Source organism: Pogona vitticeps, chromosome 6 (assembly GCF_051106095.1).
Source record: "Pogona vitticeps strain Pit_001003342236 chromosome 6, PviZW2.1, whole genome shotgun sequence".
NCBI classification, from domain to species: domain Eukaryota; kingdom Metazoa; phylum Chordata; class Lepidosauria; order Squamata; family Agamidae; genus Pogona; species Pogona vitticeps.
Window position 1 is genome coordinate 18,399,537 of NC_135788.1, and position 11,472 is coordinate 18,411,008.

General features: G+C 44.3%; 1 protein-coding gene across 1 annotated transcript in view; it reads right to left on the minus strand.

Moving 5' to 3' along the window:
• Positions 1-10,097, minus strand: part of GPR158 (G protein-coupled receptor 158) — a 132,086-nt gene extending 121,989 nt beyond the window's left edge. Inside the window, exon 1 of the mRNA XM_020801472.3 lies at positions 8,738-10,097. Coding sequence (XP_020657131.3) covers positions 8,738-9,654 — 917 coding nt within the window. The 5' untranslated portion in view covers positions 9,655-10,097. The remainder of the gene's footprint in view (positions 1-8,737) is intronic.
• Between the last annotated feature and the right edge of the window lie 1,375 nt (positions 10,098-11,472).

Consider the following 11,472-nt stretch of genomic DNA (forward strand, 5'->3'; position numbering starts at 1 on the left):
GCTTTTGCTTTGCTTTTACCTGTTCTGACCTCCCTTCAATCTTAGATTGATTGTTAGGATTGTTGATGTCAATTTCTTCGTTCTCACACCTGCCCCTTCTCCCTCCTAGGAGGAGAGCCAGCTTGCTTTTGTTCTCTAGAGATGGAAGTGGCAGCCATGGCTCTTGCCATCTCCAATTCATTTGTCTAGAACTAGGGCTTCTGTAAAAAGGGACGTGGTGGAGCTGCGGGTTAAACCGCAGAAGCCTCTGTGCTGCAAAGTCAGAAGACCTGCAATCGTAAGATCGAATCCACGCAACGGAGTGAGCGCCCGTCACTTGTCCCAACTCCCGCCAACCTAGCGGTTCAAAAGCATGCAAAATGCGAGTAGATAAATAGGTACCACCGTGGTGAGAAGGTAAACGATGTTCCGTGTCTAGTCACGCTGGCCACGTGACCACAGAAGAATGTCTTTGGACAAACACTAGCTCTATGGGTTGGAAACGGGGATCAGCACCACCCCCTAGAGTCACACATGACTGGACAAATTGTCAAGGGGTACCTTTACCTTTACCTAGGGCTTCTGTATCCCTTTCCTATCAGTGTACTTGTATATTTCTAACAAGCACATGCTTTTTTGTTTCTTTTGAAAGCATTGTGGTTGTGATTCCTTCGTAAAGGAGGATGTGTGCTCAGGAAATCATTCTAAGTTTCCGAAGGCAAAATCTGTAAGTTCTTATTGCTCGCTGCATGCTTATTCCCCAGGATAGCTGAAGTTAGTCATGGCCAAAATCTTGTCAGCATAGCAGGAATTCACTTAGTTATAACCAGTTTACTTTATTGGTCCCCGCAGAACTTTATGAACTTTAGTATTCATTTGTAACCGCATTTGGCAATGGTCTTGTTTGCTATGATGAAATGCATTTTATTTCTGTTCAAATTACAGATAATAGTATTAGTAAGTTAAATCCTTATGCTAAACCCAATAAGAGTAGACTTATTGAATCAATGGGACTTAAATTAGCATTCACTCAGCATGTCCCACTCAGTCAATGGCTCTACTGTAGTCAGGACTGATGGTTGGATTTAACCCAGTGGAACTAACACTAATAATAACATAGTAATAGTCTAAATTTGCATCTGTCTATCTCTCTGTCTTTTCTTTTGAAATATATATTTCCTTTCTTTCCAAGATTCAAAGTGCCCACCTGAAACTCTATTTTTGTTTTGGGGTTTGCCCCCACCATTAACACCCAGAAGTCCATGAATGGGAGCTGGTGGGAAAGACACTCACCTAGAGAAGAAGCCTGAATTCAGACATGTATTTTGATGCTCAGAACAGAATGGAGTTCATAGTCCACACAAGAATCCACTTACAATCCAACTCTACCACCTCCCCACAAGCTTGTTTCATTCCAGAAGTACATTTCTTTTCAGAAATGGGAAAAGTTACTTTTAGAAACTATGAACTGCAGAATTGCTAAGATTGCATGGGACTGGCCATAAACAATTCCCAGCTTTGATTTTCTTGCCAAGAAATGGACTCATTTTATTGATGCTGGTTTTTTAACTTTTAAGAGTCAGAAGTCTTTGCTGAGCTACTGCGAAAACTCCCAGAGATCCAAATACAGCTTCTTTGTCTCATCTTGGTCTATGCAATCCATTTCTTAATCCTAAATGGGGAGACTGATACACTAAGATGCCACCCGTGGAACTTGCTAATTCCAATTTCATGGAGCAGGCAAGTGAATCCACTCTGGGTTTTAGTCCAGACTTTACTGGAGCTCTCCAAGCTGTTGAATCTATTTGGGCGATAGGGTTCCAGCACCTTGGATAGCTCACATTGCAACTAAATCCCATCCCTGATTCATTACTCCCATGTAATCAGGGCCTTCAGCCCCCAGTAGACTCTGCCACCCCCAAAGTGCCATGTTTTTAAGGGCAGGCACATTTTAATTTGAGTGTTGCAGTTACCACATAAGGTAGGAAGGTTATCAAAGGCTGGAGGCTGGTTTGGTGATAGAAAAGGTTATTTCTCTCCTCCCAAGCAGTGAAATGTGAAGGAGCATATAAACTGGAACATTAATAAGTCTTTAGCAGATGGCTCATGAAGGCATTTCACTGTGGGAAGACTCTGTGCAAGCCTCCCATTTTTAAAAGGGGGGAAAATACAAGAGAAAGATGAATATTTCATATCTTTGACTGTTATGGGACTTAACAGAGGAGTTTGGGGGGGGATATGTAAAAGCATCATTATCACTAGATGACACAGAGAAGGGAAGATTAAAAACCTATTTTGAGAAGCAGGTGTGGTGATTAATCCTAATGATATACGACACAAGTATAATTATTTCTTCCACTATGTTTTTATAATTTTGGATTGGGAATGTATTTTCCTCTTTTTAATTGAAATTCATATTGCAGTTTTTCTACTGTAATGTTTTACAATGGCTCAGTGGCTTAGGAATCTGGCTGAGGAGCCAGAGGTTGGGAGTTCAATTCCCCACTGTGCCTCCTGGGGAAACAGCCAGCCTGTGTAGCCTTGGGCAAGCTGCACAGTCCTAGGATACCCCCAAAATGACAGAATGGTAAAGCAGTTCTGTGTATTTTCTACCAAGAAAACCCTGGAAAGGGTTCCATAAGTCAGAATTGACTTGACAGTATATTATTATTATTAATGATGTGCAAACACACATTCGGAATATAAATTTTAAGTTTATGATGTTGGCCAATTTCCTTTTTTTTTCCTTTTTGCAGGATGCTCCATTATTCCACTTGCTACACTTGTTGTACGTATTTAGCCTAAGACATCCAAGCAAAAACCTGAGACCAGGAGGTGGGCCTTTGTGATGACACCAAGGAAGGACAGGCAGAAATTGGAAGGAAAGCAAACATAATACACATTCAAATGCCTTCATACTGAGCCAGTGAGCTCCGGTGCCAGCTGAAAATGGGGGAGAAAAACAACAGTCAGTCATTCTCCTCCTCAGGCTTCCCTCTGGAGATGCAAAGAAGCATACCAGTTCCCAAAGATTTTAATTAATATCCTGGTACTTGGCAACATTATACCTTAGTACCAAGCATGGATGGTTCACTTTTATTATAAAGCCAGCAAGCACTCTGTAGATTGGGGATAAGCAAGCTGTTGAGCTCAGAGCTTTGACGTAGCTCATCCTAAATAGCAAACTGCTTGCCATTAATTCATTTCTCCGGTAACAACGGTATTACAGTAACTTCATTACTTTACTACTGTAACTTAAGGAAGGATAACCTCACCCCTTTCACAGTCCAACTGTAACTTCTCATTACTCTTCTAGTTATGGAAGTGTGATCTCATTAAATGGAGGAGGAGGAATATCACATGGTCTAAGTGCTGGCTCATGCTGCCACCTTGTGCTTTGTTGTGGGTGTTGAGGCAACAACAGGGTAAAAGAACAGAGAGTATGTTTTGTGCCACAGTCAGAAGCTTGTAGTGATTTGATGTGTCTTTTTTAGAAACTAGAAGAAATGATTTTAGTTACTATAACTGTAACTAATTACCTGTAACTAATTACCTTTAAAAGTGATTTTGTAAACCCTGGCAAGGGGCCCATCTCTTTAGAGATAATCTGTCAGGGCCTACATTCCAGCAATGTACCACTTTTTTTCCATCTGCTTTCTGACACATTTCTCTCTTTCTCCCTTCCTCTCTCACTTAAAAGTAGGCTGCAAGAGGAGAAAGATCACACTTGTCGGAGGCCTGAGCTACTGCTTGTAAAGTTAAGGCACAGACTGCAAAAAAAATGAGACTGAGGGAGATGTTCTTAAGGTTGAACTACTGTGTTTATGCATCTGTTTCCCTCCTCTCTTTCCTTGTTTGTGCATTTCAAACTGTCTCTTGCCCCCAATAAAATGTTTGCTAGTGTTTCCAATTAGTCTTGCATTCTGCCTTGGTGCTTGCTAGATTCCATGTTCTCTGGATTTCACTCCATGATGATGTCTGCATGATTTGTGCAAACTGTACTTGCAGTTGTGCAGTGCTCTCTCTTCTCCCTTTTCTGCAGAGATCCATACCTGAGAGTGATTAGGGGTGGCTCTACTGTTAGACAGAATGAGGCAGCCACCTCAAGAAGCACATTTGGGGCATTATGAAGGGGAGAGCCAATTTTGGCTATTTACAGTATTTGTTATTGTTTCGTTGTTGCTTTCAAGCACGGGAGAAATCTTACTGGATTTTCTGTCCTGTGTACTGTAATGACTTGTCTGGCTTTGGTTAGTATGCATCTTGATGTCTTAGGCATACCATTTTCTGTTCTGCTTCAGGTAAAATAGGCTGTCCCTGAAATCAGAAGCATCTGGCAGTCCTCAACACACTACCTGATACTGAAAGCTCCATCAGAGCTTGAAGGCCGTTCTTTTGGACTAGAATTCCCAGAAATCCCCAGCTAACATAACCAATTCCCATAGTCTTCTGGGAGTTGAGGTCTAAGAAATAATGTTCCCATGCCTTGATTCCATGTAGCCACTGTGGCAAATCAGGCTTATCCTCCACAAATTTGACTAATACCTCTTTAAAGGAATCTAAATTGGTAGCCAGTTGCCTGGATAACTTGATTAGTTGGTACCTGGCTGCAGAGCCTGAGGTTGGGAGCAACATTCCCTCTAATTGTCATCCCCACTGTGCAAGAGCGTTGCCTTTCTGCACATGCGGGGGAGGGGATCCAAAACCTTGAAGTAAACAGACATTGATCCAAGCTGCTACTACGTGGCGCCAATGAAGCTCTTGTGGGTCCATGTGCTCACACCTTAGAGGGAATGTTGGTTGGGAGTTAGATTCCCTACTGTGCCTCCTGGGAGAAACCCACTTTTGGTAGCCATGGGAAAGCTGCACAGTCCCAGGGCACTCTCAGAAGAAGGGAATGGTAAACCACTTCTGAGTACTGTCTGCCTAGAAAAAGGGTCACCATAAGTTTGAATCTACTTGACAGCACACAGTAATTATTATTAATATGATTAAGGCGGTTGCTTTTGCTACACGCAATGTTAGCAAATTCCATGTTTTAATACAAAAAGTTCTGTTGAAATGTTAGCCTACCCACCTGGCAAAAAGTCAGATCAAAATCATGACTATCTTACCATTGTGTTCAACCTGAAGAAAGTATAAAATAGAGGAAGGAGAAAGCTTGTGCTCTAGGAAATCCTGTCTTTTAGAATCATGTACGAAAATAGAAGGTTTGCAGAAGATGTATGTCCTATAAATGTGTCATGACAAGGGTTAAATTTAGTAGGTGGGAAAGTGTTTTGTAGCTGCTACCATGATGACCTCTACTGGAGAGAGTTTATGGCAAGTCCTGCTTCCAGCAGCGAGCCGGGTTCTGTTCTGCCTGAGCTAAGTACAAGTCAGTTTGCCACCGCATTGTCCTAGTAATCAGGCATGCTCCTTTTATTAGATTGCTTCCACCTTGCCCTAAAAATAAATAAACATTGCTTTATATACAGAAGCCTGACTCTAATGCTAACTTGAACTGCAATGGTGTACAGTCAGAGACTTCAAGCAGGGAATTCTCATGTAGTAAATAATGACCAAAAGTCAGACTTGTTGGCAAAAACAGTTATTTCTCATGAAGCCAAATTCTTGGTAACTCTATTACTGGCAAGGTGAACCCAACTGACTTTTGGCTTTCCAAAAGACTCAACATATCTTATTTTTTTCAGAGGAATTTTTCATTCTTTCAATTCAATACAAAGACTGAAACTGATCAAGTATGTGCCCTAGTGTTCATCAGTTCATAATGCAATTAGCTGTTTGGAAAATTTGTGCTTTTCTTGGACTAGCTCTTTTATAATCAGTTGCCTGGGAAAACCAGTTGCTACTGGGTATGTTGGCTGGGGGAGTCATGGAACTGTCGTCCAAAACAAAGGAATTTTTCTAAGCTCTAATTGGACAGCAGCATCAAGAGAAGAAACCAAGGGAAAGCCCAGTTTATATTCGAAGCAATAAATGGAAAGGATGCAGAGTTACCAGGGAAAGCAGGCAAAACCTGGGCAGGAAAGAAAGGCAGGCAGGCAGGCATGAATGGGGAATTCTGGGAATTGTAGTTCAAATAGGAACTCTGATTAGAAAGCAGCACCAAGAGAAGGTACCAAGCCAAACCCCAGTTTAGCTGGACTATAAGAAGAGAGGTCACTTAGTTAAAAGGAAATAGAAAAACTGGGCTAATGAAAACAGCAGGCAGACAGATGGGCAAGCAGTTGTCTCTATGGATAAAGGAGCACTGATGGGAGAAACAGAGAACTAGAGTGTGGGGCACAAGTGCTGCATTAATGGTGAAATCCAGTTCTCCATGGGGGTTTTCAAGGTTACAATTGCTGGGCAAAAACGTCACTTCAGAAAAGTAATCCTGCAATACTAGAAGTAGTTACTGAGAAAGGTGCTTGCCTGCTTGCTAACCATTGGAAACATGCCTGAAAATGGGTTCTTCCTGTTTCTTACACATCCATTATGAAGTGGCTGAAAGTTATCCAGAGGATTTTGTAATGTGCATTCACCCAGAGATAATGCAAGAAAATGAACCAAGTCTTCCATTAGTAAAAATCCATCCCTCCCTTGCACAAAGATTTTGAAATGGTGTCCTTAGTATTTAAGCCCAGTACTCATTTCAACATATCTAAAAGTAAGAGTACGTGAATCCAAAGTTTGCATTAGCCTTGACATATACATATGAAGCACTTGGGTGGAATTATTTAAAATTACATCTTCTAGAATTCCCTAAGCCATCATAGCTGGTGACCACACTTGCCAGATAATTCTGGGAATCGTCATTCAAAAACATAACTTTTCCAAGTTCTGTCTGTCTCTCTATCTGTGTGTAAAGAGTTGTAGTTGATAATATATTTAACTAAATGCTTCTCCATTGTGTATGTGGTATAGCAGTTCCTTTCCAAAGCACAAATGGCATGAAAACACATTAGTCCCCTTTCTATAGAAAGGCAAAGCAGACAATGATGTTAGCAACTTTTAAAATCCCACAAATATTCTCAAAGCATTTGTGACTTAAGCCAACCAACTGCTGCACAGTGGATTAGCTGCTGAAACAACTATTGAGCCAATTCAAAATAGTCAGATGGAGGAATTTGGGTTTTGGACTACAGTTCCCAGAATGCCAGCTATTCTCACTCTGGAATTCTAAAACTTGTAATCTAAAAAAGCAGCTTTCCCCATCTCCGAGAGAAATTAAGTGGACAGAGATCAGATTCTAAAGCCACTAAAGGAAGAAAGGAATGGGCTTGCCAAGAGGCTCAGATTCAAAACCCAGCTCAAACCTGCACTAAGGGAAATCAGTTCCTCCAAGTTCTAAAATTCCAATGGGAAAATCAGAAGAGTGACTGTCTTCGTATAACTGAAGCACCTTGCTAGTCAGAAGCTTTAGAATGGTCAGACTGGAAGAATTCCACTATTCACATTGCTTTGCAATAACTATTCATAATCTGTATGGCAACTATTATAGCTGATCATCTGCTGCTCTGGTTCCATCTACAGTTTTCTACGGCTGTAAATGCTATGAATATAAGAGAAACATTTTACTACCTACCATACATATACAGTGCATTATATAAAAGTGGCAACTTTCGAAAGTCTGAGAGTGGGCTAAAGTGTCTAGGATCACAACTTCTGCTTCAGTAATAGTTAGTCATGTCTAAGATTGCACACTAAAACATACACTTGTAGGAGAGTAAATCCCACTACACCCACTGAGATTTACTGCACAGAATTGCATTGCATATCCCATTGAAACCTGTGGCTCAGACTAGTCAGAACCAACTTAAGGACCATCACTTTCAATGGGATTTAGCCTGCACTAACTTTAGCTGGAACAAAGCCATGGCATTTTGTGACTGTCCAAAGCAGCAGTACCAGCCTAACATAACCAATGCTAGAAGTTATCCATTTTGGAAATTATCAGTTTTATTTACCCTTTCCATTCAGATCATAAGGCTTATTTCCTAATGTGTTTATTCCCAGTTCTCTAAGCTAAGAAAAATCATTTCACTGAACTTAGTTTTCTCAATGGGCATGCTACTAAGCTCCATCCCGATGCCTTTTTAGAAGGAAAAAAAATTCTCTCCTTTGCATTTAAGACAAAAATATCGTGGCCACTTACTTGCAAATAAACTCTATTTAATATGGTGAAACTTAATTTTGAGTAAACACACAGAACACTGGGCTTCAAAATGATGTATTCTTTCATTCTTATTGTTTGCCTATTTCCAGAACACTGGAAAACAGTGCTCTCATTTGATAGATTTTTACACAGACATCAGACCTTGTTAGAATAGAATAGAATAACACTTTATTGTCATTTCATGTGCAACAAAATCACCAGAGTGATTGGTTGGTGGCATGCAGTTAAACACAGGATGCAGACTAATTTCAGGATAGAATCAGGCTGCAGTCCTATTCTGTGGAATAGAGTACATCGATAACCACATTCATCTAAATAGATGCAAATCTAAAAAGAGATGTAAAGAGCCATGCTGCACACAACTGAACTAACATTATTCTGCTACCATATAATTACCCTAAATTACCATAGTCTGTGCCACAAGCACCTATTGTGGAAGACCGGCTCCAGTCTACACAGGCATGCTATGCAAACCTAGGTTTTGTTTCCACTTGCTGTACCTTGGTTTTTTAAATGAAAAAAATGTTTAACAAGGTTATGTCTTATTCAGATGTGCAAAGAAACAAGAACAGGTTAATAAATACTCAGGTGTCCTACCTGAATTCAGGAAGGAGGTTTGGTTGCAAACCATAAAAAGCTGCAGAAAGGGTGACCAACCAGGTAGGTTTGTAATTTCCATTCTCACACTCCAGGTATGGAGAGGACCATTTAATGTGGCTCTTCTCCACAGGGTGGGCATCCTTCTTTTTCAAGTTGCTCTCCAAAGCCTTTGAACCAGGACCAGAGGCCTTCCGGTGCTGGTGCAGCCTCCACTTGCGTTTCAAACTGTGGAACCATTCCATGTCCCCAGAGGAAGCATTGGCCAGGTGGTGTGCCACCGAAGACAAGTCCTGCAGCAGGATCTGGCTGTCCTGACGGCTGGCTTGGAGGAAGACCTGAGGAGCAGAGGACAAGGGCTCCGGATTGAAAGTGATGGCAGCCCTGGAGATATTGGGATCCCCTTCCAACAGGCTTCGGATCAGCACTTGGTACCACTCAATGTCCTCCTGCAACTTCTGTTCCCGGGATTTATTGCTCTGCAGAATCATGTTGAGAAAGTTGGTGGCATGCAGTAAAGTGTCCAGAGCACCATGCAGGGATGGGTGGGAAGCCAGCAGGCGAGACTTCCCAGCCCAGCTGGCCAGCTCATATCTTCCAGAACAGTTGGCACGCTTCAGCTCCCGAGAATCACCAGTGTAGAGAAAAGAAATGACACTGGGGGGGACCTCCTGGGTCAACCTCTGTGCCAAGACAGTACCCTCCTCCTCCTCCTTCTCCTCGAGGAGAGATCTGCTCCGAGGAGAGGAAGGGACAGGTCCACTCTTGGCATGACTGTAAATAGACAGTTTGGCTTTCATAGCTTTCCCTTTGCTAGGCATTGCCCGCTCTTGGTTGGCATCAACCACACACTCCAGATGAGGCATGAAGAACAGGATGGGGAGCAGCAAGCCCAGGATGGGGAGTGGCAAACCCATGTCCTTCACTTGGGCAGGGGGAACCCAAGCCTGTGTCAGTCTGCCCAGCCCAACCTGACCAAGCCCACTTGCAAAAGAAGAGAGAGTGAGATTACTGATGCATCCCCAGCACTCTCCACCCCCACAAAAAAAAAAAACAACCTCCAAAACCAAGCACCCCAACCCACCCCCTCTCGGAGCAGGAAGCAGAATGCAGGCGGTTGGGTGAATCCGGATCACCTGTAGCGAGCGATGCTTCTGCCAGGTCTGTGTCTCCGGGAATCACGCAGACTGCGCCTTGTCTAAGTGTGGAGGTTACATCCCTTCTGGCGGCAGGGAGCTGCTATAGTTAGCCTGCTTACGTGGTGGTGGTGGTGGTGGTTGGGTGTTGTTGTTGTTTCTCCCCCATTCGCCGCTGACAGCGCTTTCGGAAAAAAGGTATTTTAAAGAGCTGCCTGGAGGTCCTCCCTCGGCTGCTGCTGCTGCTGCTGCTGCTCCTGCCGCCGCCGCCGCCGCCGCCGCCGCTGCTCCATCATTCGGCCAAACCGGCGCCTTCTCCCGCCGCCGGGCAAACGCACCCGCAACGCCCGGATCGACTTGCCAGGTCTTCAGGCATCGTCTCCCACGCTGGCGGCGGCGGAGGCGGAGGTGGAGGAAGGGGAGGCAGCGGGGAGGCAGAAAGCGGCGGCTCCTGTCCCAGGCGAGGGAGAAGCAGCGGGGCAGAGGCGGGCCAGGGTTTCGGAGGCGGGGAGGGGTCCCCTGGAGCGGGTGCCTCCCTGGCCGGAGCGCTCGGGTCGCGCCCGTGCAGCAGCAGCGGCGGCGGCCGCCCTCCCCACCTTGCCCGCCAGGAGACGGGGAACTAAAACTGCTTTGCCCGCTCTGCCAAACCCCCCCCCCCTTATTGCCGCCCCGTCCCTTTCCTGGCACCCCGTCCTCATAGGTGTGCTCCAGGCGCCGGGAGTTCTCTGTGGCCGCCTCGGCTGTCAATCAAGGAACAGCCATTTAGGGAGCCGGAGGAAGGAGCTGTCCACGGTGCTGAACCAGGAGAAGGCGGGCGAGGAGGTGGCGGAGGAGGAGAGTGCGGGGCGGGAGAGGCGCGCACGGGGGCGGGTGGCTCGCCCTCACCTGCAGACATTGCTGCGGGGGGGGGGGGGCAGGGGGGGAGGAAGAAGGGAAGAAGGGGAGGGGAAGACTGAGATCTATTCTACGCCTTTGCAGCGACTCGGCTTAGGATCTGCCCCTGTTTGGAATCCTACTCCTCACTGCCCTACTGGATCTGCTGTGTATTCATTACAGGCTGTGGCTTCTCGGAGAATAGCCAGCCTGTGGGCCCTTGGGCAAGCTGCAACATCCCAGGGTGACCCACACACACACACACCAAGAAGGGAACGGTAATCCACTTCTAAGTGTTCTCTACCTGGAAAACCTTAAGAAGGGTTGCCATGGGTCTTAATTGACTTGACAGCACATCATGATGATGATGATGATGGTGATGGTGATGGTGATGATGATGAACTGAAGGCAGAGTACCAAGTTGAGATCTCCGTTATCACTATCGTAGAAAGTAATGGGGTGTGCTTATTTATTTTTTAATGATGGTATTAATGAAGGAATTAATGAAGAAACTTGGCGCATTTAATCAGAGACCGAGGAAAGAGGGACACCTACCGGCTGAACTTATAATACTTCTTTGAAGAAAATAAAACTCAGCTGTGAGGTTGAGTGAGGGAAAACAGTAAACACTAAATCAGAAGTTCTGTTCAGAGGGAACTATTTACTTCTTACTTACTTCCATTTTGAAGTATACAGATATACTCTTGACATTTCCACATTATCCAT